General features: G+C 39.8%; 1 protein-coding gene across 10 annotated transcripts in view; it reads right to left on the bottom strand.

The window, feature by feature from the left end:
- The window catches only part of Cask (calcium/calmodulin dependent serine protein kinase), a 376,056-nt gene that overhangs the window by 7,321 nt on the left and 340,870 nt on the right, over positions 1-27,865 (bottom strand). For 2 of the 10 annotated variants that reach the window (XM_055599507.1, XM_055599509.1), the window contains 8 exons: positions 26,624-26,692; positions 24,013-24,081; positions 22,589-22,624; positions 20,806-21,002; positions 16,779-16,894; positions 9,204-9,284; positions 9,028-9,108; positions 5,128-5,330 (listed from right to left, as the gene is read on the bottom strand). In XM_055599507.1, the coding sequence (XP_055455482.1) occupies positions 5,128-5,330; positions 9,028-9,108; positions 9,204-9,284; positions 16,779-16,894; positions 20,806-21,002; positions 22,589-22,624; positions 24,013-24,081; positions 26,624-26,692 (852 nt within the window). The remainder of the gene's footprint in view (positions 1-5,127; positions 5,331-9,027; positions 9,109-9,203; positions 9,285-16,778; positions 16,895-20,805; positions 21,003-22,588; positions 22,625-24,012; positions 24,082-26,623; positions 26,693-27,865) is intronic. The other 8 variants (XM_055599512.1, XM_055599515.1, XM_055599508.1 and 5 more) reach the window with 7 other exon arrangements.

Here is a 27,865-nt window from a genome sequence, read left to right as displayed (position 1 = left end):
CCTCACTCAGAAATGTCCACTTTGTCAGTATTATCTCCGGTAGTCATTTCTTCCTTCCTATGCCCTGGCAGCAGAAAGAATACAACGTCAGGCCGGATATAAGGCTTTCTCATTATCTCCACTGGATTCTCTCTCTCTCTCAACTAAAATCTAAAATATGGAAACACCCTAGTCGCTTTTCTCCCTGAGGTAGCTGAGTGCCAGTTTGAACAGCCCATATGAGTGGAACTCAGAGGATGACAATGATTCCCAGGTGGACGATGGTTTTCTTCTTCTTAGTCACCCACACTGCTACCAACCCCAATTGTGAGCACTTTTTAATTTCTAGCCTGCCAACATGCTACTGCATGAACAAACTCATTCCCTGGAAAGCAGCAATCTCACTCCCAGTGGCTTAGCCATAGATGCACTGTGTGCTGCCCTAAGTCTACACCCAACTTTTAACTCCGTCAAAGTCCCAAGGGAGGCCATGTCTATCACATCACCAGGGGTTTCTTAGCTCTAGGCCCTGTCCCCCCATGACAGAAAATTTAGGGCCAAAGTCAATGCTTATCACAATAAGTACAGTCCTGCGGTTTGCATTTTTGTTCCCCTGTCTTTTTCATATTTTTTATTTCAGCCTTATGTTATTGCATTTTCCAAAATTCCAATGTGCTCAAATCCCAGCTGTGATTTTGTTGTCTTGTTAGGCCTCAATTTCAGCATTAGCACACATCTTTGTTTCCAACCATCCCTATCCTTGTATCCTGTTCTAGTTAGGTTTCTCAAGCAGGTACTGTTTTAGGTCCCGGCTCTGCTTGGCTGGTTTTCCAAGTTGTTTCAGGGTCAGGAAATGGAACTGCTCATAAGGATGCCCCTCCCTCAGGTGGTTAACTTCAGAGTTAAAGATGAACTCTAAACCTCTGATTTAAGGTGAGATACAAATTTGTTAATAGTCACAGGTAAATCTCTCTTTCTGCGTGTGAGGAGAGGAAGAAAGAGAGAGAGAAGAAAGAGGAGGGAATGGAGGAAGGAAGGGAAAGAGGTAAGGAGGGAAAGTTAAGGGAGGGAGGGAGGGAGAGAGACAGAGACATAGACAGAGAGAAAACATACTATAGAAAAACTACTGGAAACATACTGGATTCAAATAGTCACTACATTCACACTAGATTAAAAACGTATCATTCATTTATGAAAAAGGTAACTCACGGAGATAAATTCAATTTTTTTTTTTTGTAGTTCATCTACGTATGGCCAAGAATTAATCTCAGGTTATCAAGGCACAGAACAAGAACCCATTTCACCTAAGGACCTAAGATAAGGTCTCATTTAGACTAATGTTTGCAAAGTTACAAAGTATTCAGGGCAAGCAGCCTAGTTACTTTTGTACACAAATGCAAGGGCTTTAGGAAGAGCACAGTGACCTCACTGTGCTAACCAGAAAACAGAATGACCCCTAGGGTCTCCCTGCATGCTAAGCAGTGCCCCTACCACTGAGCTAGGTCCTCAACCTCTGCTCTTGTTTTTAAGTTTAGATTCTTACTCATTTTGGGATTCATCTCTGGATGACAATTTTTCTCCCTTTGGGCAAAGGCAAAGCTACAAATAATCTGCTATTAATTTGTTTTGACCTTGGATCTGGCCTTGAATTTATCATCCTCCTGCCTCAGCCTCCTGAGCATTGGGATTAACAGGCATGCACAGCCACGCCCAGAAGCTAGTATTCACTTGGTAATGCTTCTGACTGGTAAATCAGAATGCAATTCAAGTTAAAAACCACAATATGAAGTTCCCATTACTTACTCCATTTATTATTGTACAGTTTCTGCTTTACTGATATGGATTACTTCCTTGACTTATAGTTTTATTTCTACAAGAAATGAGCTTTATGGTATTTTTTTTTCAGGTGCCATTAACATCAAGACTTCTCTACATGCTAAAAGATCAAGGTTTAAACTGTAGTATAATACACCAGGCAGGAGACCTAGAGGGTACCTCACTCACGATGGCACAAAAGGTTGGGATTTATCATAAAAAAGTAAGAAACCCGACACAGTTCAAACCTCACTTTCTACTGGCTGGAAAACATCGATTGATCACCATTACCTCAAGCTTGTTTTTCCTCATCAATGACAGAAGATACTGATAGAGTTCCTTAAGGGTACTGGGACTGGCAATATAGGAATACAAATTGTTGCTAATTTGAAAGTAGCCAGCTTATTAGTTCATTTTTTTTTTCTAGCTTAGTGTCACTGCCATGGTCTTTTAGGTTTGAAGTTAGATCACTACACCTTATCATTTAGGCTTGGTGCTTAAATTTAGCCTCAATTGTCTGAAATAAATCAAGATGGCAGAGAGCATTAGACATGTCCTAAGTGACATGAGCCTCAGGGTTAGGTGGTCATACATTGGGCCACCTATGGGAGAAGGGGCTTCAGCTGAAGTAGATGTTGAGCAGATTAAAACAAGAAAAGCTGGCCTGGAGAGATTGCTCAGAGGTTAAGAGCACTGGCTGCTCTTCCAGAGGTCCAGAGTTCAATTCCCAGCAGCCACATGGTGGCTCACAACCATCTATCTTGAGATCTGGTGCCCTCTTCTGGCGTGCAGGTGTACATTCAGGCAGACACTGTATACATAATAAATAAATAAAATTTAAAAAAAAAAAAAACAAGAAAAACTAAAGACACTTTTACTCCTTTGGAAAGCATCTGAGGCAAATGCAGGAAGAACTTTTATCCTCCCCAGCTTGTCTTCTTAAATGCATTTTTAGCTCTAGGCGCATAGCCTGGCATATTAATGGTTAGTACAAAGGTGTTAAATCAGACTATCGGAGATCCAGTAGAGGCCTCAATCTAACCAGCTAGGGTGGGTAAGGGGCATGGAGGAAAATGTTCTAAGAACAAGGCCCTGCCTGGAAGTAAGTCACTCACAGCCACAGACACCCTGAAAGCAGGGTGAGGGAGCTCCTCACCCCTGGAGAGAGTGGGTTGAGGGCAGGGAGGCCCAGCGAGGCCCAGCGAGGCCCTGTGAGTATGGCCTCCATGGGTATCCCAGGTTGTATTGCCACACATAGCATGCACCTAGGAGTATAGACTGGGCAGGAAAGCCTGGGACCAGAGTGGTCAACCAGTCCATTAGAGGGGCCAGACGACTCTTGGCCATCCTTGTCCCTAGGAGCACAGCCCCATATGGCTAAGGCAGAGGCCAGGGTGCCTAGGGCCCACCCTCGGGGGCCAGTAGAACTGAGAGATCACAGTTGTGAGAGGAAAAGAAACAGGAAGCAGGAGAGGAGTGCAGGTGAGCTCATCCAGCAGTCAGGGCAGCAGGGGCCAGTGTGCCCTGCAGGAAAAATTCCCGGGCCAAGTGCAATGGAGAAAGGATCTGCTGTGGATGTTCTGATGAGGCTGAGAGATGGGTCTCCCGCTCAGCAGTGCAGAGCAGTGCATGGCTGTGCAAGGGCCAGGGGATAGGGAGAGCTGGGTGCTATAAGTGGAGCAGCAGCGGCAGCAGCGGTGGTGGTGGTGGTGGTGGTGGTGGCGGCGGCGGTCGCAGGGGCAGCAGCAGCAGGGAAGGCAGAAAGCCCTTGGAAGTGGCCTGAGGTAATGCAGAGGGATCTGAGGAGCCCTGCAGCCAGCATACTGCTAGAGACATTACTACCAGCAGAAAACGACGTTCAGGTGAAGACCAGTGTGGAACCCAAGGAGAGGATGTCGAAGACCAGGACCAGGATTGAGACTTTGCCTCTAGCCACCCCTGGCCAGAAGATTTTTCCAATCCCTAGTAAGGAGGGATTAGTAGTTAAACAAAGATCAATCTGCATTACACATCATCATATTTAGTTCTATATAGGTCCAAGTTAACTATTAAGTAAACCACAGTGGTTACCTATTGTTGTACTCCTCCCTAGCCCCTAACCAGATCCTATTGTGATTTCCAAAGTTCTGAGTACAAGAACCCCACCTGGTGCTATAATGGAAATGGATGAACCTGTTGGTCATAGGTTAGAATCTTGGATCCTAGAAACTGAGCCACCAGGGCCCAGATCACATAAACTGGTTTAGCATTTAGGGATGATTATGAGACCAAGTCTCATACAGTGGCCTCTCAACAGAGATTTTCACTGCCCGGGACAGGCACATAAGCTGAAGCAGAGCCTCCTCAACCAGGGGCAATTCTCCACATCTCATCAGATGGTGCACCCATTCTAATCTAAGTGATGAAAGGTGTTGGGTATAGATCCATCTTAGAAATGGCAGATGTGAGTCACTAAGAGCCCCCATCAGCCTGTCCTGTAACCTCCTCTGATGTCTGTCAGTCACAAGTTCTTTTCCTTGTGCTTTAAGCCCCATTTCTACTTGGCTTATGCTCGGGCATGAACATTTAGCTTGTCAGCATTCCTGTTTTGCTTGTTCACGCTAAGCTTGTGCCCATCCTCCCGCCAAGCTATGATGATGCCAACCCTTGTGTGAAGTCTCCAGGTTTCTTTCTCAAGTTCCTTCATTGCTCTTGCTTCCTACATATGACTTCGCTAGAAATCATTAAAACAGCCATTTTTGTATCTAGCTCCTTTTTGAGTCTTCTCCAAGTTCTTCATTTCTCTCTTCGGGAAAGGTGAGAGCAGAGGCTGAGGGCCACCTGGGCTCTTACTCCCTGCTCCCGCTAACACTGGGCTCACCAGCACTTGTTTCATTGAGCTCTGGCTCTTTCACACCTAGACCTCGGGATCAGTTTTTTCAAAAGGGAGCAACGTGAGTTACTGGCAGATGGTCTAATGGCCCAGCGTGGGCTATACTGGCAGAGCGGAGGTGGGGTGCTGTGATAACTGCCAGAGGCCCATCCTGAGGTCAGGTAAGTGTAGGATTCCTGGCAGGCACGGAACCCAAATGGGCACTTCACCGAGCTTCTGAATATAAGCTTCAGAAGACAATGATTTGCTTCTTCAATGCATGTTGTGTATGCTGAGTTCAGTGACAGGTCAGTTTGCATCCTAGGCTGTTGAGCCAGGCAGTCCTGAGTACTCAAACTTTCCTGTGGCTTTGAGGATTATTTCTGTGACCTGACCCTTTCTGATGGGATTTTGTATTTCAGAATCTGAGCTTATCAGCATGCAGGGAAGCTGAAGTGTATTCAGGGTGGCTTGGACATTACCTGAGGCTCCACGTCCAGTATTGCAATCAGCCCCTGCTCATGGATTTTCCGAATGGTCTCCAGTTTTGTTCCGTACATTGCATCCTCATGGCTACCATACTCCAAGTATTCATTATTTGAGATGTCTTGCATCATTTGGTCATGAGATACAAAGTAATAATTCTTGCCATTTTCTTCATCTTTCTTTGGAGGTCTGGTTGTATCTGCAAAGTTCCATACATGAAAGGTTTAAATGTTTGGAGTGATGAGTTATATTCCCAATGTATCTACTCAATCACCCTGTGTGTGTGCATGTGTGTGTTGGGGTCTAGGCTTCTGTGTATGCTAGGCAAGCACTCTACCAACTGAGTTCTGTAAACTTAGCTCCTCAACTGCTTCTTAAGAGCTGTGAAGCCATAGCTTAATGACAGCATACAGTTACAATGCCATTACTTGAGAGGTGGCAACAGAAGATTACAAGCTCAAGGCCAGCCTGGGACACAAGAGACCTTGACTCAAAAGGGAAAAAAAGCTGTTGTTTCTTTAGAGTGTCTTATAGCCTCTGTTCCCATCTCCAGTTCTGTTGCAGAAGCAATTTAAAAATCACATTTGTCTGTATATAGCAGACACAGCTGTTTCTTTCTTGTTGTTAGGTGAATATTTCAGTGTTGTGAGATGTATTTCATGCCCCCTTAGTAGGAAAGACATGAAGTGACTGTGGTATTTTGAATAAAAAATAGCCCTGATATGACTTAGGTATTTGAATACTTGGTGCCCTGTTGGTGGAACAGTTTGGGGAGGTTGAGTCACTTAGGACGGGCTTGGAGAGTTGCCCCACTTTCAGTTTGCACTCTCTGCTTTGTGTTTGAGGCTAGAAATGTGATCTCTCAGCTTCATTCTCCTGCTGCTATGCCTACCCTGCTATGATATACTCTTCTCCCTCTGGAACTGTAAGTTACCCTGGTCACAGTATTTTATTACAACAACAGAAATATCACTTTATAGGGAGGCTCATGATTAACACAACCCACTCTCCGTTAGCTTACTTGGGTCCCACGTAGAAGAAGGAAAGAAGAAAAGAATGGAAAACTACATGGGGCTGTTTATATTTAAACGAATGACAATGAAATGGTTCAGTTTCTTAGTCTCACTTGAGACATTTCAATGGCTGAACAGCCACAAAGGACTATTCTATTGGACAGTTCAGGCATTGAATGTTAGAATATAGCAGAAGGCACACACCATACTGAAAACACAATAAACTTAAAGAAGTATGGCTATGATTGTCATTGAAAAACTAAAACAAAGGATGAGGTGAGGAAGCTGTGAACTGGTTTATAGGCCAAAGAGTCCATCAGAAGTGTTTCGTTTTTGTTTTTCATTTTTGAGACAAGGTTTGACTTTGTATCCCTGGCCACCCTAGTACTTGGCATGTTGCCCTGGCTGGACTCGAATCTGTAGCACTCCTTCTGTTTTATCCACCCAAGTGCTGGATTACAGGTGTGCACCATTGTGGCTGCTTTGCTTTCAGATTTTATTTTTGAGATTTGTTTTTATTTTATGCCCACGTGTGTGCCTAGTGTCTGCAGAGGTGAGATGAGGGCATTAGATTGCCTGGGACTGGAGTGATAGACTACTGTGAGCTGACATGTGGGTGCTGGGAACCAAACCTGGTTCCTCCACTAGAGCAGCAAGTGCTCTTATTTGCTGAGCCAGCCCTCCAGCCCCTGCCTTAAAGTTGTATTGAGGTATAGTCATGCATAGTTGTTGATAGTTTGTTTAGGGCTATTTTCATTTTACACTGGCAGAGATGAGTAGTTGTAACAGTTGTAGCCTTCAAATACTAAAAAAAAAAAGGGTTTGTCACCTTCCAAGTTAGTGTATACTAAAGTACATGCCAATATGCAGAATATAACTTTAGCAAGTATTTTGCTAGTGTAACTCAGGAAACTGGTGCTATGGTTTAGAAACAAAATGTCCTACCTAAAGGTACACATGTTGGAAGACTTGGTTCCCAGTTGGTAGATGCAATCATTGAATAGTTACTGGATCAAGAGGGCTTTGACTGAATCGATGGATTGATCTACTCATGGATTTATAATTGGGTGGCATTAGTGGGGGTATGACAATATTTGGAGGTAGGATCTAGTTGGAGGAAGTAGTTCATTACTGAGGAGAATGCCTTTGGGCACTATATCCTATCCTGGTTTCTCTGTTTCCTGGCTCTCATGAGGTAAGTATCTTTGCTTTGCTATAGCTTTTGCTATCATGGTGTTCTGTCTCATTACAGGCCCACAGCAATGGAGCAGGCAAGCCACCCATGAACTGAACTGACATCTCTGAACCGTGAGCCCAAATCACACTGTTCCTTTTAAATTGTTCTTTCACATATTTATCACATCAGCAAAGTCTAACATAATTGGACACACACACACACACACACACACATACACACACACACACTTTCTGTCTTTTCTCCCCCTTTTCCCTCCCTGCTTTTGTTCTCTCATCTTTTAACTACCTCTCTTCTATACTGGTTCCTTGAATAGAGACAAATGTATGCTACTCTTTGCTGAATACATGAGACAAAGCAAACTTAAAAACAATGCTTCCTCCAGTTCCATCAAAAGCTGAAGTTGGCACTCCTAATCTTCAGTTATCTCAGGTAATTGTACAGTACACACATATCTGGGGTCAAATACTGAAATATTTAATAGATCAGACACAGTTGATGTCATCAGAAGTAAGCCTTAAACCTAAGCTAGTTAACTAGATATTTAATAACCAGGAGGTACAACTGCTATGTGATCAAGATGAAACGAAACTTTCCCCATACCCACTCTACTCATGATACAGACATGAGAAATGAAAGAACATTTCCGAATGAGCAGAGAATCGCAGTGGCACCAATGGCACTGCTTGATAAGCTTTTCTCACGCTAATTCATGGACTTCTGAAGGCCTCTGGCTCACTGAGGTGTACACTGACCTTCCTTCTGAGCACCTTGAAAGGAGAAACTGGTTCTGACATTTTTGTTTGTTGCTCTTTTTTGGTTTGATTTTTTTTTTTTTTTGAGGCATGGTCTTGAAATGTAGCCCTGGCTGCCCTCGAACTTGCAGGGGTTCTGTTGTCCCTGTCTCTTGAGTGCTAGATTATAGGTATGTGCACCATCCCTGGTTACTTCTGTAGTTCTAGAATCATCCTTTATTTGCTCTGAACCAACACCTAACCTCTGGATGGTTTTCGGTATTGAAATGTTACCCTTTAAATAAGGATGTGAACATTCTTATAATAAATGATAGGTCAGATAGCTATGACGAGCCACCGCATGCTTCATACACATACCCTTGAACTCTTTTTATAACCATACAATTATTTCATCTCATAGTCGAGGAAATAAAACAGAGCAAGAGGTTGATAATATAAAATAGACAAGTTAGGGGAACTGAAAAATATTGCAGATTTCGATTCCTTATACTAAATAACAGACAGTACATGGACTGGGTTTTAGAGGTGATAAGAAGTCAATAATGTAGATAATGACTGGAGGAAATGTGGTTGTAAAGAGATAATTATAAAACAATTAAGGCTTATTTTTTAAAGAACATTAATCTAGATAATGTTTATGACATACTGTTGGAAAAAATAGGTTACAAATGGAATGGATAAGACTAATGCTGCAACTCTTCACAGTTCTTATGTTTATATCAAGAGAAGCCTGGAGGGAGTTACAGTGAATACTTATGGTTCTTATTATTTGGAAAATAAGTTTGGAATTACTTAATTTTCTTCATTGATTTTGTTTTGGATTTTACAAATTTCCTAGCAAACAGTTATCTATATTATTAGAATATGCACATTACAATGATAAGAATGTGATAGGAAAAAAAAAGAATTCAAAGAGATTGATCCGTTGCTTACGTGGAATGGGGTATGCAAACCGGTCCGGGTGCTTTGTGATGAGGGTGTTTTTTATGTGTCTTCTCCCAACACCATGTGCGCCTATGTGATTTTTGAAAAGAATGGTAAAATTAACAACTAGTAATTACATTCATAGAACAGTTTGGAGGTAAGAATGAGCACACAGCTAAACTTACCTAATAAGACTAATGTTTTCCTTTTGAATGCTGGCAGTTTGACTACTTCTTCATATGTGACAAGGTCTAATTGATCAAACACTAAAATGCAAAAATTTAGAAGAAAGGTAAGTTCATGGAATGGATATCTCATGGAGGTGAACTATAATTTTATTGGAAAAACTAAGTTACAGTGATACCATGAATCCCGCTTTTGATATGCAGCTTATATGTGATTTAATTTATACTGAAAGTTTCATTTTTAAGCCCATGAAAATGCACTGGAGAACCAAGAACAACCAAAGAGATGATGAGTACATGCATCAAAGTTCAATGCTAGAGGATGCCACATTATTTTTTTTTTTTCATGCAGTATTCTAACAAATCATTTGAATTCACTCAGAACCACATGCTGTTCACATTTTCACAATTCTAAGAAATCAGCAATACTGAAAAGAAAAGTCTATGGGCAGCAATCAACACAAGTAGAGCATGGGTGTGACTGAAGTCAAGCTAGTGAGGGCCAGCTGCTGCACTTCCAGAGATGGGTGAGAAATGCAAGGTCACTCAGTGTTTATTTACTGTTATTGCTCTTTTATTACTTCTTAAGAATTGATGAAGGCGGCATGTTAAACTCGGTCAAAGCCAAGTTATTGAAGGATTTTTATAAGCTTTTAGTTGAACGTTTCACAAACTTTACTACAACTCAGGTCTTGGGATTTTAAGCAGGGAAGCATGCATTCCTGGCCCAGAAAACATGTCAGCCATGAATTATATAGGAAGCTATGTCATAAATTAGGGTAAACAGGATGGAAATAATCATGGAGAGTCTAAGCATAGAAACCTTTGGGAAAGGCAGTATAGACAGAGAAATACTTTTAAAAAATGGTTCTGGAAACCCTCTTCTCAGCAATACTATGATGAGGACAATTTCAAGCAATATGGGAAAGTTATCATAGTGAATGGTCATCTGAAAATTCTCCTAAGACTGAAATTGTATATATGCATTTCCTGTAATGCACCCCCCTTCCCAGTACACAAGGAAGTTTCTTCTTAAAATGTTGAATTCTCCCAGGATTTCAGAGGAGGTGAAATAATTCAGTGAAGTGGATTCCATGGTTGAATCATGCAGAGAGCTTCTGCTCCCTGAAACAATATGGTCAAGGGATCTTGAGAATCAGCTCAGTCCTTAACACTTCAAATACAATGCACGGTTTTTGCATAGTAGCAGAAAACCTTATGATTCAAAATAAGATATCATGGAATAAAATAGATCACAAATACATAAACGAACAAAAAGCATCATTCTCAAAATATATGAATAAAGGAATGTAATATATTAAAATAAGGGTCAGTGCATATTAATGGGTCTTTTTGCATTTCTTTTGATAACATGATTCTATAAAGGTTGAGAAAAAAATCTTTAGACAATATTCTCTAGCAATAGCTTATGTTGGAGAAACATTTGCAGAATGGCCTAGTCACAAAATTAAAATGAACATGAGACTCCCTGTGGTAGAGGTAGCTCGCTGTGCTGCAGTGGTAATGGAATGATGAGAATTGCAGAAATAAAACCAAGAGTGCTTATGGCATTGCTTTCTGTACCTACTGCCTTGAATAATATGTCCATCAAGGAAAAGTGTGCTTATGGGAAGAAGTGCATCAGCAAACTGATGTGTTTTAAACTATTAAAACCATTAAGTGCTTTATGAAAGAGCAAGATGATGATGACACAAAAGTTTTTGAAAGGTAGGTATATCCCTCTCCCTCTACAGAGCTCTAACTTGAGTCTTGCTTATTTATGTCTTTGTCATTTCCTTCCTTCCTTCCTTCCTCCCTTCCTTCCTTCCTTCCTTCCTTCCTTCCTTCCTTCCTTCCTTCCTTCCTTCCTTCCTTCCTTTCTTTCTTTCTTTCTTTCTTTCTTTCTTTCTTTCTTTCTTTCTTTCTTTCTTTCTTTCTTTCTTTCTTTCTTTCTTTCTTTCTTTCTTTCTTTCAAGACAGGGCTTCTCTGTGTAGCCTTGGCTATCCTGGACTCACTTCTGTAGACCAGGCTGGCCTCTACCTCACAGTGATCTGCCTGCTTCTGCCTCCCTGAGTGCTGGGATTAAAGGTGTGCATCGCCATGCCCAGTTATTTTCTAAAAGTATATGAGTTAGGGATTAACAATCAACACATCACAAGTAAATGAACAGATAGGTTAAACATTAGACTCTGAACCATGAATGAGTAGCATGAAAAGGTTACTCTGGTTGAAATAAAATTGCCACATAGTCATAGGGTTGCAAAAAACAAAATAAAACAGGATATTTGGAAACAAAGGACACAAGGAATATTAGAAGAGCACTTATAGACTGAACTTTTAAAGGGTTTAAATTGCTTGCTGATTAAAGAAAAATGACTTACATGAAATCATGAAAAACACAGAGGCATAGTCATTCAACAGGTTACTTACATGCACAGAGGCCATTGGGAGTGAGACAGCATGAAAAATGTACAGGGGTCATTGAAATATGACTTCTTATATATTAGTAAAATAAAAGTCTAATAGGCACAAAATAAACTTTATCATGCAATATTTTAAACACAAGGTAAATAAAACCACAGTAAGAAACAAACTCATTTTAATACAAATTCAATCATACCCTTATATATAAAAGCCAGTGGATTTTATATGCTAGCATGTATGTGGAAATTTTATGTGGGAATGATAAGAAATTAGAGAGCATAAATGTCGGGGCCTTTCACTTTTTACTTTGTGCATTACTATGCCATCTGCAATTTCTAATTCTGTGTGCTTATTAGCTTATTATTATATTTTAGGTGCAGGAGATCAAACCCAGAGCCTTGCATATGCTAATAAAGTACCTCCATCACCAAGCTATACCTCCAGCCCTACTTTTAATATTAAAAACCCCTCAATGTCAGTGAGGCCATTTATGCCACTTTTCTTCAGGACAGTTTACAGTATTCAGTATAATTGAAACATAACTATGAATATTATTCCAGAAATCCTTTAGGTTTATGTACCCACATAAGCAGTATTTTCAGGACACTAAATAACAATGTTCTGATGTCTCAGGTTAAAAAAATAAATACAGACTTTGTAATTTGTTTAAAAAAGTTAAAGTCATTAATATGAACTAAAAGTAGCTTGTTGGAGTCTTGGGCTGAGAAAGCTGGTTGCCTCCAGAGTACAGGTCCGGCAGATGACAGTGCTGTTTGCATCAGATCACTAAAGGTCTCACGAGTTAGTAAAACTCATTTCGTGTAAATACACATACCATACCATAATCTAATTTATTCCCAAGAATTCAGCAATATTGCCTCACATATTTTGTTTGAATTTCTTTGGTAAGCTACTTAAAATTCCAGGCACTTAAATATTAAAGCAACTATACTGGAAAAATGGCAAGCTGTTAACAATGAATCCTTGCCTCCATTTGAAAGGCTGTAAGTAGCTTCAAGTATTATGTGCACACCCACCCACACACACACAAAACCCAAAAGACAAAACAAACACCCACCCCAAACCCACCAACCAACCAACCAACCAACCAACCAACCAAACAAACAAACAAAAAACTCCAGTTGAGAATGAATTTCAGCTAGTAGCATTAGCTCAGAGCATATCTTGCCTATCTACAGTGGCCAGACAGTGAATGTGGTTGAGTGAAGGAAGATCAGGCAAAAGAGCAGTATGCGGGTATGCGGGGATACTAGGGAATGAAATGTCCCTTCCAAAAGGAACATCAGCAAGCGACACTCCCCAAGCAAGAAAGTGGCTTGGTGATGCTGCATTCACTATTTTGCCACGGGGTGTGGAAAACCCCAAGTTTTATGTTACATAACCTTATTTTCAAATGTGGTATCATGGAATTATTTAAATACTGTATATGAATAAAATTTATTTATGCCGCTGTATTTTGTAGGCTGCATAGTTTGAGAAGAATCCATCTTTAACTAGATGTGGGGATTTTTCTGGTGACAAAAAGAATGGATTTGGATGTTATGATTTCTATTCTTGGTGTTGTTGACTAAGTCTCAACCCTTTATTTTACTTGAAGATACAGGTAATTTTCAACTTTGATGATAATATTTAGAGCATGACATCAACGATATATGATGAATTTCAAAGGCTTGGAACAGGTAACAAAACCTATAACATTATTTTGAATTATTGTACACCACAGGAAGAACGGAGTTGTTGTATTTTATAGTCAGTTGCTGAAAGAAATCCTTGAGAAATAGAGTTTGATCTGTGAGCATCTGGCTAGTTGTTGGTGTGAAAGAATACACTATTTCCAGGTTGTCACAGGATCTGCCTTACTTAGATGGAGGCTAACAGTATTTTACAGCAATTCTTTATAAATAATTCATGAGGGACTCTCATCCTAGCTAAAGCAGACATCTGTCTGCTAACAGCCTGGTCTCTTGTAAAGCCATGATAAGCAATGGGCTTTTCTGGACTTTAGGATAAACAAGATGGAGGTGTTCATCAATAAAGCAGAGGAATGCTGAAGAGATGGTGACAGAAAAGGATGCTAGGCTTAGTTACACAAGCATATTGCAGTCAGGCCAGGATAGAAGCTGGCCACCCTCTCCTGAGAGAGAAATTAAGGAGAGCTCATGACTCTGCAGGGGAAGGAACCCTAGCAGCAGTATTCTGACCGGAGACTCACAGACAAGCAGTAACACAAAGGTTTAGAAAGAAATGTAAATGACTATGTCAAGTCCTTCCTTCCAAGGTTCTCAGACTCCTTTGAAGTCAGCCAGATAAACATGGATAGGCAGGCAATTCCTCAAGCATGACAAGGTCTGCTTGGATGCCCAGAACAGGTCAATGATTAGGAAAACACTAAGGGCAACAAAAAAAGTGGCAGCCCTCTGTCCCCTATGCAACTAAGATTATTTTTCCTCACTTTGAGTTTATGAGAAGTTAGGCACACAGTTTGAGATAGGGGATGTCAGGCCAAAGGATGGAGAAGAAAACAACTGCATCCCATTGTCTAAATCAAAGACACATACTTTTCAACCTGGACGGGCAATGTTTCTACGAGAGATACAGCCTGAGACACAGGGTGCTGCAAGATTACTCAATCTACCACAAGGGTACCTGTTTGCCAGACTGAGTGATGAAAGAACCCTAGACCCACTGAGGTTTCCCATTAGAAAGGACCACCTTGACTGGCTGATCTGATTGCTTGGTGTGAAGGCCCCACCAAGCGAAGTGACCAGCTTGTATACTTCTTTGAGCGGACTAATGATCCTGTCTCAGGCTGCCCATTAGGCTGATGGTCACATTTGCAGGAAGAGTGTACACTGCACACCAGGAATCCAAATGGGTGTTGATAGAGGAAGCACAGTGATGCCCCAGTGCTTCCAGGAACAGAAAATGTGAAGCAGGAAATGAAAATGACTTGATGTCAGATTGGATTCTGATTCTCTAGCAAGATTCTTCAACAAATGATTTGACTAAGTCTTTGTCAACAGTTGAAGAGGTGGAGTTTTCTGATCAATTCACTTAGTTACCATCAGAGCTGGGTTAAAGAGTATTGGCAAATTGAATACTGATGCCTATATGCCTTCCAATTAGTGGAGTCTAAAACTGAAGGCAGATTAGCAGATTTACCCAGCTATTTCTTTGCTTTTCTAGGTTAAATTAATTTAACTGTCATCAGTATTTATGTATTGTTTAACACTATGCAAATGACAAATTGAGCTCTGTAATTTTCTCTTTCATTTTGATGCTGGGGACGGAGCCCAGGGCCTCGCACATGCTAGGCAAGCGCTTTGCCGCTGAGATCCATCGCTGCTAATTAATTTTTTGTATTTAACTAATGTGATTTAGATGTAGCTAACCTCCCTGTGAGCTGGATCCATTGTGCTAGACTGGTGGAAACAGACAGGAGAAGAGAAGGCAACTAAGGAGACTTGGCAATAAGTGCTGACGTCTCAGGCTAAGCTACCTTCTGCTGATGCTGTGCAGTTTTTCAAACAGTGGCCTTGAACATAGTGGTTGATAAAGTCTGTTCAGATACTTGGCCTTAAATATTTCTTTCCTTTATAAAACCAAAACAAAAGTGCGTTTAGTGCACTGAGGTAGTGTATAAGAGACAAACTATGCTTTTAATTGGGAATAAGAGTGTGCATAGTGTAACTAGTAGGAAGGGAAAGAGCCCTCATTTAACTGGCCATTTCAACTTAATATATGATGTGGACATTCACATTCTTTCTGGATTATACAGCATTTCATAAATACTTACATTCAATTTCTGAGTGAGAAATGATAATTCAGAAGTCCTAAATAATTTTTCCTCGTAAACGCTGATACATGCTAGAACACCGCATAGAGAAAGCTGCATAACAGAGTTCTCAGGAGCACACTGAATTGCATAGGGATGACTAGAATCACTTTATTTTGGGGGGCCACATGTTTGATATTTTGAAGTTATTTCTGAAAGATTACGAACTAATCTAATACCAATTTTTAACTTCTCAGGAAAAATCCTTGATTGAAGGAGTTACATAGAAAAGTCCATATATTCCAAGTGGGTTCCCTAGTAAGGGGTACAGGGGCTGTCTCTGATATGAACCCAGTGCCTGGGTCTTTGATCATCTTCCCCTGGGGGTGTGTGTGTACAGCCTTGCCAGGCCACAGAGGAAGATGATGCAGCCAGCCTTGATGAGACCTGATAAGCTAGGGTCAGATGGAAGGGGACGAGGACCTCCCCTATCAGGGGGCTTGGGGAGAGGCATAGGTGGAGAAGACGGAGGATGGGTGGGACTGGGAGGAGACAAGGGAGGGGGCTGCAGCGGGGATACAAAGTGGATGAATTGTAACAAATAAATATATAAATAAAATTAAATTAAGAAAAGAAAAGTCCCTATTTTCTTTAAGCTTAAATGACATCCTGTGAGTCTTTTGGAAATTCAAGTGCAGTAAAAGAATATGCTTTCTTGGTATGCATTTCAGTTTTTAACATAACAGTGAACCCCATGATTCGGTTAAACCCCAGCTTCCATACAAACAACAGGAATGGAAGACATAGATAATGAGGGCCTAGATATCTTTGTATTTTTATGAACCTGAAAATACAATGGGGGAAGGCGAATAGTCACAGAAACTGGCTAACCCAAGTTAGTATCCATGTCATCCGTGCCCTTTCAGTTCAGTTATGCTACAGAGCCCTCTGTAGCATAGCCTTTCTTTGTACCTTTGTCCTTAATATCTGTCATGGGTCCATAGCTAAGGACCAAGAGGAACTAGGAGGGAAGGTCATCCTTTCAAGGCCAGTCTCAGCCAGAGAGGAGGGAACCCCAGGGATTCAGTACACTCCCAAGCATTTGTTTTTCAAGGGAGGACTGAGAATGTTGAGTTCCTTTCACCACAGAGGATACTACCTCCAAATAGAACCTCTGTCCTATAAAGTAGAGTTCTGCAAAATAACTTGTTCTTAACGCATCTGCAAGTTGGCCAGTGTCTCATAGAATACAATGTTCTGGAAAGAGAACTCTGAAGAGCAAATGTAAATACCGTATCTACTTAGGTCTTGGAGATATTTGACCCAGCCTCAGAAACAGACATGCTTTTCCTACCTGCATTGTGCTTTGCCAAATATTTATCTTTGTACTGCTTCTTTTTCTTGCCAAACCATGTACAGCTGGCCTGCTGCTCTTGTTTGGTCTTCTCCATGGCAATGCAAGCTACTCGCCTAGTACACAAAGAAAGAAAGAAAGGAAAGAAGGACAGAAGAAGGGAAGGAAGGGAAAAAAAAAAGAATCCAACAAAGTTAATGCAGTTTTATGCTTAGAAAAGAGTCATTTGAAGGCTACACAAAATAGCATGAATATTCCTCCTCAGTCTTGAAATCCATAAAGAGGATTCTTCAGCTTTTATGACAACTTCCTAGAAATGGTTTAAAAGTACAGGCTTATATTAAAATTGCTTTATGTTTCTTGAGGCCACATTAACTAATAATAAGGGTCAGAAGTCTCAACAGGTGGTTGTGAGATTCAGAGTGATGGTCAAGGGATATGAGTCAAGGAAGGTGTTTTGCATCCTGGATTTGTTACTTATTAGCCTGTTTTGAGTGCTTAGTGTTAGGCATGTTTCTAGGAAGTTTTCATTATATTAATCCAAGCAATCTTTCTGACAACCTAAATTGCATCACAAATTTCACAAAAATTCTTGAAGTTTATAGTTTTGTCTTTTGTATTTTATTGTATGAGAAAAGATTTTTTTGCTTATTTTCTGAAGTAGGAGTCCAATCTCTTTCATGTCCCTTATGGATACGCAGTTGTCCTAGCAAGATATACTACTGAAAAGTAAGACCATTTCCCACTGCTGTGCAATGCTATTTGTTACAGAAAAAGTAGCTGTTTAGGTATGGGAGTGCTTTAGGATTCTGTCTCTTAGTTGGGCTGAGCTTAGTTGTGAGCTTTGGTATTTGGTTGAATAAGACCTTGCTCCTTGTTCAAGAACATCCTGGCTATCCCTCAACTTGTGCATTTCCAGGCAAACATGAAAGCTAATTTATATATGAATGCATGTATATATAAGTGGTATGTATGTATAAGTTGAGTGTTATGTGTCCTCCTTATCACTCTCCACCTATTCCTTTGAGGCAGGGTCTTTCTTTCCACCTATGGCTCATGTTTTCTTTGCTAAGCTGGAAGTCAGCAAGCCTTAATGATCCTCCTGTCTTCATTTCCTAGGAGCTAGGGTTATAGGAATATATCTGGCTTGTATGTGGGATTCATGACTGCAAAGCTAGTCGTCTTAATTACTCAATGAGTTACCACTCCATGTAAACTTTAAAGTCAGTCAATTTTAAGACTTGGAATTTTGATTGAGGTCTCACTGACTCTTACAGTCCATTAATGCAATGTTTCTATCTGTATTCTTTAATGACTTAGTAAATTTTGTTTTGTTTTGTTTTAGACAGGTTCTCATGTATCTTAGGGTGGCCTTAGAGTCTTGATGTAGTGAAGGATGACTTTGAACTCCCGATGTTCTTGCCTGCACCTCCAAGTGCTGGGATTGCAAATGTGTACCACCATGCCTGATATTTTTTGTTCTTAAAAACAAGGTTTCATGTAGCCCAGGCTAGCCTGAAGTTCACTATGAAAATGAGGTTGGCTTTGAACTGATCCTCCTACCTCCACCTTCTCAAACTCTGGGATTTACAGGCTTGAGCCACCACTTCTAGTTCAAAACTCCCTCTAAGGCTTTGCACATACTAGGCAAACATTCTACCACTGAGTTACATCCCTTGCCTTGTCTCAGTAAATTAGAAACCAGTTCTTTTTCCTGTAGTTTCAGGAAAGTCTATTTTTTTTTTCCATTTTGTGAGAGGATCTCTGTAGTTCAGGCTGGCCTGGTCTTCACTATGTAGATTAGGTTGCCCTTGAACTCCTGGAAATTTTCTTGCTGTAACACACAACATATGAGGATTTAGATGGGCACCATAACAGCCAGATAATGAATGGTTTTAAAAAAAAATCCTGCTTCTGTGTCTTTAGTATGTTCTATTTCCCTATAAACTGGGAAATTAAGAGTCCTAAGCTGCTGCTTCTCCCCCCCGCCCCCGCCCTGGCCTCAAACTCACAATCTGCCTGCCTTACTTTCCTGAGTTCTGGTATTACATGTATATGCTACCATGGTGCAGCCTCTGTTTTTTGTTTTTGTTTTTCTGTAATCTTGAAGGTACTTTTGTAGTCCTAACAATGTGGGGAAAGGGTTCCTGACAGATTGCCCATCTCCATTAAGCCTTGGTTCTATGATGTAACAGCAAATGCCTTCTTGGTAAGATGGGGTACTTGGTACTCTAAGGGTTTTCTTATAGCTCTGATGAAAGGTTCTCACAGAAGACCTGGTTGCTGAGTTCCCCAGTACCCTTTGAGCTATTCAGTGTTTTCAAGCTCATTAAAACAAACAAACAAACAAACAAAAACACCAAAGCAAAGCAAAAAAAACAAAAACAAAACAACAACGAGAAACCTCCTTCATTTTCTGCAGCATATTTTTTTCTTTGCAGCAGGAGGATTGATCTGCACAGCCTAGACCTCAGCACAGACAAGAAACAAACCTTTTTTCCACTGCAGCTTCCTCAGATTCCTGCAGAGGGCTAAGAGCTCATGATTTATATAGCTGTTCTAAGCCTGGAATCAATATCATTATTGTTTTTCTTCCCTTACATTTTTCTGCTACAGTCTCCTGTATCCCAGGCTGGCCTCAGACCCTCTGTGTGAATAAAGATGACCCTGAGCTTCTGCTTATCCTGTGTAAGCACTGGACCACAGGCTTATGCCACCACTCGTGCTTTACTCGGTGCTGGTCCTCAAACGCAGGGCTCCCCCTCCCGACCTACTCCATCTCCAGGCCACACATGACTTCTCTGAATAAATGCTCATAATAGATGATTGCCTTCTAGAAGACATTTTGTGAAATGTATCATTCACGGCAGCAGCATCAAAAAGACTTAGAAATTCTTTCCTCCTGCTTATGCTAAACTGTCTGCACAAGAGCAGACTGAAAGACAGTACCAGATGGCAGGCTGCTGCTTCTCTTTTTGGGCCTACGTTTCCCCATGTGTAGCATGATGGCATCTGAAGTCCTCATCCACTTGAGCACTCTAAGTTTAAGAATATTTTTGAGAAACATGAGATAGTTGAAAGAGGCACTCACGCCACAGAGATTAACCAAGAAAACTCTTAAATAGTGAGAAGGACTGGTGGAAAAGTGGAAATATTTATGGATTCAATACTTTTGGTAACTTTAAACTAAGTTCAATATTTTTGTGGGGTACAAGGGGTGGCAGAATTTCAGGTTTTGGCAGGTTAAGTTTTGTTGTCAAAACCCAGGCATTAAATTATCTCTCTCTCTCTCTCTTTTTTTTTTTTTGGTAGCAGATTTCTGGTGGATATTGGACAAATACTTAAGAGGGTAGATTATGGACACTTAATAGATGATACATATCCTCTCTTCACTCAGTTAAAAATGGGGTCTAAAAATGCTTGTCTGACTTCATCCTGTTTCATAGCTTAAGCCTTCTAACAGAATAGGCCACCTTTCCTCCCTTTGGCTCTTGTTCTGTGGATGGATCCCCGGGTATGCCAGGCAACCATCTACTTCTGAGCTAAGCCACACCCCCCACTCCCCTCCCCCCAAAACCCAACAAAGCTTCTGATTGTCCTTTCTCTCAACACCGGAACAGGTTGCACCCTGAGCAACACTGAATCATGGCACTTAAAGATTTTTTTCCCCCTGGTATTGTGGTAGGAGAGCCATGACAAAATACAGAGGGAGGTACATCCTGAAGAAAATGCCATTCTAAAAAGACTAGAACAGTTTGTTTGAGTTAAAGGCTCTGCCCAAATGATCTGAAGATAGCTGCTTAGCTTGTGTCCTCCCTCCTTTCCTTATACATAAAGTGTAGAGATAACTGGAACCAGCATCTAACCATAAGTTGAGGATTGAGATTCTTGGACAAATTTTTGGATTTGATCTTAGAGAACTAGATTTTGTATAATAAGCAAAGCAAAGGTCATCTCAAGCAGGTTTTATAATATGAAATATGAAACTGAGGGGAGGGCTCCGTTTTACCATAAAACAAAAGCATACCATTCCTGAAGTTCAGGAGAAGGAATGAGACCCGCGGTTCCATTTTTTGAGTTTTCCAGTTTACCCTGCCACCAGTTGTGGTCATCCTTACTAATGATCTGGATGATGTCACCAACTCGGAATCGGATGCCAGCTTCTTTGCAGGGGATGAGGTCATCCTTGGCTGGATCATATTCAAATTGTGCTCTTACATAGATCTATAAAATAAGAGTTTGTAAGAAAGGAGGCCACAGTGACATGAAGAAAAACAGTGAGAACTACTCTAAGAACTACTCATTAACATTTACAACACAAACAGGACATCAGATGGTGAAAGCTGAAACGATGTATAGAGATAAGACATAAGAAACATCTACCACTAGAAACATGGTGCCACACCTGATGACTCTCTAGTCATTCATTTTTGCTGTTTATATTTTAAAGGAAGACTTAAAATACTTTTTGAATAAATTCCACTTTTAGTAATAGGATAGCTGTATAATTATAGGGTAATAAGCTCACTAACTTTAAAACTTGCTATGGCTGTGCTGATGTTTTACATATGTTGTCATGATTATGATGCAACCTTTAAGACATGGAGACTAGTATTCAGAGTAGGTTTTCATCTTAAAGCAGCAAGAACTCTGGGTTGGTATCTTGCCTTCATGACATTGGATGTCATGCTTTCATGACAACTGGCAGTGTGCCTGTACACTGCAGACATAGCTATATGGTAATTCGAAACAATATTAAAAAGTTTAAAATACAGCTTTATTTCTTTAGAGGGATTCTGGCTTTGTATTTGTGCTTTACTATTCTGGGAAAATAAAGATGATTCTAAACCCTTGATGTAACCAATGTAACACTTGAAATCAGCACAGAACAACAAAGCATGCATGGTTCAAGGTCCCGAGCTTTATGGTGTGTGAATTTAGGAGACACATTAGCTCACATGGGTTATAACACAGCAGTGTCTTATGAATAACTAGAATTCTAAGTGCTTTAAAATAAATCCAAGGTTACCTCAGCTATGAAGTCCTGAGACTAAACTGTGCTAATTTATATAATTCTTAACTTAAATTCGGAGTTATTATTTTTTAGCATTACATTTCAAGGATAATTCCTATTATTCTATCTCTTGATACTAAATTTAAATATTCACATTTAAGTCACTGTAAAACCAACCTGAAGGCTTTGGAACTTTGTGTGATATTTCTGTTTTAGCAATCCAGCCCTTAAAATTAACAAATCCCTGCATTTGTACCTAAAATCCATGCTTTAAGAGTGCTGGCTGTTTGAAAGGCTCTTGCCGATGCTAGAAAGCATGTAGCATTTCTAAACTAGCCCAGGAATATCAGGTTGAAGGCCAAGGTACTGATGCTGTGTTTCATTGTATGAATCTTTTAGACACATACAGGCAAATACAAATTACATTTTAATTCAGCTTTCAATTTCAGAAGAGTGCCTTAAAATGTTTATTTGGGCATAAATTTCAGTTATATTTTACAATTCTATGAATTCTGTATGCCGCAGAGGTAGGCAAGACTCCCTAAGACTAAACTTTTTATTGCCAGCAGAAGAATTATCAGGTTGAAATTACAATAACCATCAGAGCTACAGAGATGTGAGGAAATAAATCTTTATAGAGAATTAGTCATGTATAATGTGTTAAAATGAAATGGTACAAGCTTTCAATGCTCAAATGTTATGGTCCAAAATGCAGACATTATGGGATGGAAAGGGTTAATAAAGGATTGGCTATTAGCTCAGTTTAGAGAAGTCTCTATAGAGGGTGTCTATTCACCTGTCGTCCTTTTGGTTGGGTGGTTGATGGCAAGTCCTGCAGAATAAAGCCAACCCAGGAGAAAAATTTTCATTTACTTGTCAAGAGTACAAAGTAATTTGTGTGTTTCTGTTATAATATGGTTAAAAATTAACTAGATTTAAGTTGTAAAGAGATCATATACATTATTACATTTCTTAGAAATGTTGAGTTATTAAAAAAAAATCAAACCCAGGCCATTTAGCAGCAAGCTGAAGAAAGCAGGTAAGTTGAAGCAGAGAGAAAATGTGTTCTTAAGAAACAACTCAGCATCTTCAACACAAAAGCCATTGCGGTTCAAACAGCCCATTACAACCCCCCCTAAGCACAAAAGAACAGTTGTCCTTTGCAGCTTCATCACTGCAACCATTCAGATTTTGAAAGTTTTAATGGCTCTACAGATTTTTAACATCTTAAAATCAGTACAGGTTAACTTTGAAAAAATAATTATTTGGGAACCTAGGTTCACATTGGAAACAGTTATGAACAATTTTCTCACACAATTTCTCTTACTTAGATACTTGGGATATCATTCCATTTGAGATGATCATTGAATGATTTATGATTTTATTTGATAAGAAAGTTGATATGTTCTTAAAGGGCAAATTAAAAGGCAGAACAAAAGGCAGAACTGCTGTGTTCTTAGAGGTCTTATAATTGCAGCTGGGTGACAGGCAGCAGCAGCAATAGAAGAGATTTGGCTATCCCAAACCCCTGCAAATTACCAAACTTGTACATGGAAATGTTTCTGTTTAGGTAACAATTCTTTCTATATTCCAAAATGGAGAGTTCTGGAAAATGGCAACATGCCAAGTTCAAGCTACATATGTACTTTGTGTTAAAGATGTGATACCAGCATGGCTTAAGTGCAGTTTGAAGCCAGTTCCTTTTGCTTTTCATATCCAGGCAAGGCTTATAATTCACAAAAATATGTGCACGTACCACAATAACAAGAGGGCACACCAATTCGTAAACTTAGATAGCGGAAACTAAAATATGTTGCTGATATCCCTCAGAATGGAAAACTATAAAGCCCAAGAACGCCCAAACGCTTATTCTGCAAAAATCCCTTACCGTTATAATTTTTTTAAATTAAAAAATTCTTGAAGAAATTTAAACACATTTCTATTTATATTCTTTGAGCAGTCATACATATTGGTGGGGTGGCAGAGGTCTTTTTTGAACAACTATGGCATAGTCTTGAACTATGTTTCTCCAAAGGTGAGTGATTTTGAAGAAGGGAATGTTGAGGAAGGCTTTCCAGGAGGAAACTGCACAGCTCCTGCAGCAGCCTTGTGCGTATGCAGAAGACAATCTTTCCACCGAACACATGTAAACTAAACACTCATGGCAGGTGAGCACCAACAAAATTGTCACACTTGGCTGTGTGGAGCTAGAGTTCTTACCGAAACAGAATTGTTAGTGCTGCTATGACCATTAGCAGGGGACTGTCTGGAAGTGGAGGGGGAATCTCTCTGAAATAAGACACAAGGTTCATTAACACAGAGCACCAGCACAGAAACAGATATTCACATCAGCAGTCAAACCACAGTCTCACAACCATTTTCTTTGAGGTTAATCTATAAAAGGTGTCATTCTGACTTACTTGCATGACTTCACAGAAGTATGAAAAAAAAGTTGTTTTGCAGTTTGAAGATTCCCATATTACAAGTGAGGGCTGTGTTGTCATTTATTAATGATTAACTTTCTCCTGTATACCAAATTCTACAATCTTTGTTTTCTTATTACGACCCCAGGAGAGTCATATTAAAACCCTATCAAATATCTCACGATGCTAAATATTATAATACTATTTTGCTGAAGATCTCAACTGCTTAGTTTTGTATGAAAGAATAGGTGAAAGAAAGGGCTTGAGAAGTAATTGATAGTTTTTAGGTACCTTACTGTTGAGAATTACCAAATAACTCCATTGAAAGTAAATGAACCTAAGAGAAAGACTTCACATATTTTAATCAGTTTAGACCCTTCTAGAATAAATATTAGCAATAGGGTAAAAAGAGAAAGCTGCACCAGAGAGCAACTTTCTTCTTTTATATGATTCTAGCAGACTAAGACAGTAACTCTAAGCAACAATGCTCTATTTCTGGCCAAACTCTCAGGAGCCACATCACTCTCCCAGGAGGCACACTCCCACACTGTCTGCTATTCAACCCCCTCCAAATCCTTTCCAGGTTCCATGCATTCATGTCCAAGTCAACTTTAATGAAAAGAACTATCAGAAGAAGAAAGCAAGTGCTTTCAAACATTTCATTTTCAGAGTTCTTTATGAACTTCTGCTCCAAAAGGTATGTTTCTTTCTAGTATATTGAAAGAAAACTTTGGGAAATTGTTAGCCTGAAATAGGATGAGCTCCTTTACAGGAACATTCTCAAACATTCCTGAGATCTGTATTTGTCATCCTTAGGGATTCAAATCAGTAGGGCTAGGGTTTGAAGGAAGCAGATGAGAGCCTTCATTTGAGAAGCCTTGCCATAGCTAGGGAGAGGCCAGAGCCACGCGAATTAAAAAAAAAAAAAAAAAAAAAAGTATGTTTTTATGTTGGGGGTGAGGAGAGTAAGAAGAGGGTATAATTTTTCTAATATTTTAAGTATAGAGTTTATATGTATAATACTGTTATCTCCCTCAAATGAGTTCAACTACTTGAAAAAAAGAGAGAATCTTGGATTAATGACTAACGCTATCTTCTGGCTAGTACCATCACCAATCCAATCTACTTATTCAATTTCTTCAACACATGAGAAATGGGGTGAGGGACGCCCATGTTTTAGAATATTGAAATTATTTATAGAAAAAAAGGATACATGTCTTCTTTCTTTCCCAGTTACTCTAAGTACCAAAATTTAATGCTCCAAATCTTGAAGCTGGAGAAATGCTGCATATTTTTGAAATACATTTTAATTGACATTCCATAGGAAGCCACCAAGAGGAGCCCAAGACCCAAAAAATAGACACTGTAATCGTCAATGACTCACTAAAAAGCTACTTGAACCCTCTACTTGTTTCCCTGTGAAATTCAATGCACCACTACAGACTTGAAAAGTATAATTTATCTTTCAAATTTTCTTAAGCACAAATCCAGTAAGTTAGCTACTAGCCCTTAAAAATTAACTTGAGAAAATGTACACTTCAAATCTATTTATTTGCAGTGATAGGAATTGAACCCAGGGCCTCACGCATGCTAGGTAAGCATTCTACAACTTAGCTATATCCTAAGCTCTTGTACTTTATATTAACATACTTGGAAGATCCACAAGAAAATTTTTTAAAAAGCTTCAATAAATAACACTTGCTGAATGTGCTGCAATCAAAGAATGATACTATTATGAAAATTATGTCCTCCAATATAGAAAGAATAGGTGTTTGTAAAATGAACAACATAAAACTGAAAAAAAAAAAGGTTAAGTTGAAAGAGTTCTAATTGCCAGATGATCAAAATCTGTTTTAATAAACTTGGGGGCTATTATTCCACAAAAGGAACTTGTTTATGAGTCATTTAGCATTTTAAATATTCACACTTTTACAAACGTTGCAAGAACTTACGTCCCTGCAGTGAAGTCAGTTACCAGTTCATCAGGGTCTTAATCACTCATTCAAACACCAATATCTCAACAGAAGTTGATCACTTCTCAGATTCTTGGAAAGAAGAACTACCTGTCAGATTTCTTAACAAGGGAAGTGAATGGACTTCCTGCTGTATTTTTTTTTTTTTTTGCCTCAGGGATTTCATTTTTCCCCCCTTATCAAGCGTTATGTTATTGTAGCATTTCTATATTTGGTTTAGATTTGGCTGCAGAAAGGCTGAAGATATCTGCATGGAAGTGGGGCTGAGGAGGTGGGTGGGACCTCCTCTGTTCCGTTATCTTTGTTGTAAAATTGGTGTGCAGTGATCTAACAGCACAAGCAGAAACAATTTCCCAGAAAGCAAAAACATTCAGCCATCAGCAGACAGTTAGTTCAGAAGTCAGAGGAAATGGGGAGGCTTGTTAGAGTTATTACCTCACAGGATGAAGACTGAGTGCGGTAGCTTGGCACAATCTTGAAGGTGATACTCCCCCGCATTTCCCTCTGGGGGAAGAAAAGGCGAGAGTCCTCATGCAAACATGTTGCACACGAAAATACACACAAAAAAATACTACTCAAAACACAGGGGTACAATCAGTACACACCAACTGACAGCACACAGCCCTAATAAAAGAAAGCCCTAATTATAAGGCAGGAACCATTCAGGCTGCCAGTAGAGGTTTTTGGGAAAGGTCCTCTGAAGTCAAGACTGACTATCTTGTATCTGGCAATGAACAGTCTCATAGATCTCTGATCATTATCTTTTTGTTCACATGAATACAAAAGAGTCAAAATGACAGATCTTACAAAAATGACTTTACACTGAATTGAACAAGAGACTAAATAATCACATACAAATCCTGTTTAATATGATACTCTCTGATGCTATCTCTATAAAATTGCTTTTATGCTTTATTAATTCTGGCATTCTTTTTGATTACAGCAAGCCTGGGATGCTTACTTCTTGCCTAATAGATATTCATTACATGGTAAGCTGCTGTGCTGGAGCAAGAAGAAGGACCCAAGGCACAAAACAAATGTTTCCCTCTATTTGCTACAACAAAGAACATAGATCAGGCTCTGTCAGTGGATGTCAATGCTGTTTATTAAAGGTCTAATTTCAGTACAGTTTTTTCCCCCCAAGTATAGTAAATAATGGCCTGGCCTATAGTGACTTTCATCCTTTTTGTGCTGTAGAAAGATATACCACAGCTGGTCATGACTCAGCTAAACAGGAAAGAGGTTTCTGATATTGCCTGTGTCAGGAGTGTTTTGAGGTCAGTGAGAAACTAGTTCATATGAGTACATACCAGGAAGGTTTTTCTGTAAATACCTGGCTGGTAAGAAACAGATGAAAGATAGCAGTGTGAAACTCCACACTGCTAAAGGCAGGCAAAATGGTTCCAAACTCCACTGCAGCTAAAACATTGTCCTAATTGTCAGTTTTTAATGAACATTGCACAAGTTCAACCTCACATAAATGGTGGCACGAGGTATATTCTGATAATGATTGATGAACCATTAGGTACGTTTTCTTTGTATCTATTTATTTAGTGTACGCGTTAGGTGTGTGTGAGAAAACAATTGCTGTATGTATGTTCAGTGTATGTGCACACAGGAGCCAACACCTGTGTGTATGTGCTCATGGAGGCCAGAGAGCATGTTGGGTATTCTGCT

This window comes from Psammomys obesus, unplaced genomic scaffold, assembly GCF_907164565.1.
Source record: "Psammomys obesus unplaced genomic scaffold, mPsaObe1.curated_primary_1811, whole genome shotgun sequence".
Lineage (NCBI taxonomy): Eukaryota > Metazoa > Chordata > Mammalia > Rodentia > Muridae > Psammomys > Psammomys obesus.
The sequence above is the reverse complement of the archived record's forward strand: the minus strand, read 5'-3'. Positions and strand labels throughout refer to the sequence as shown.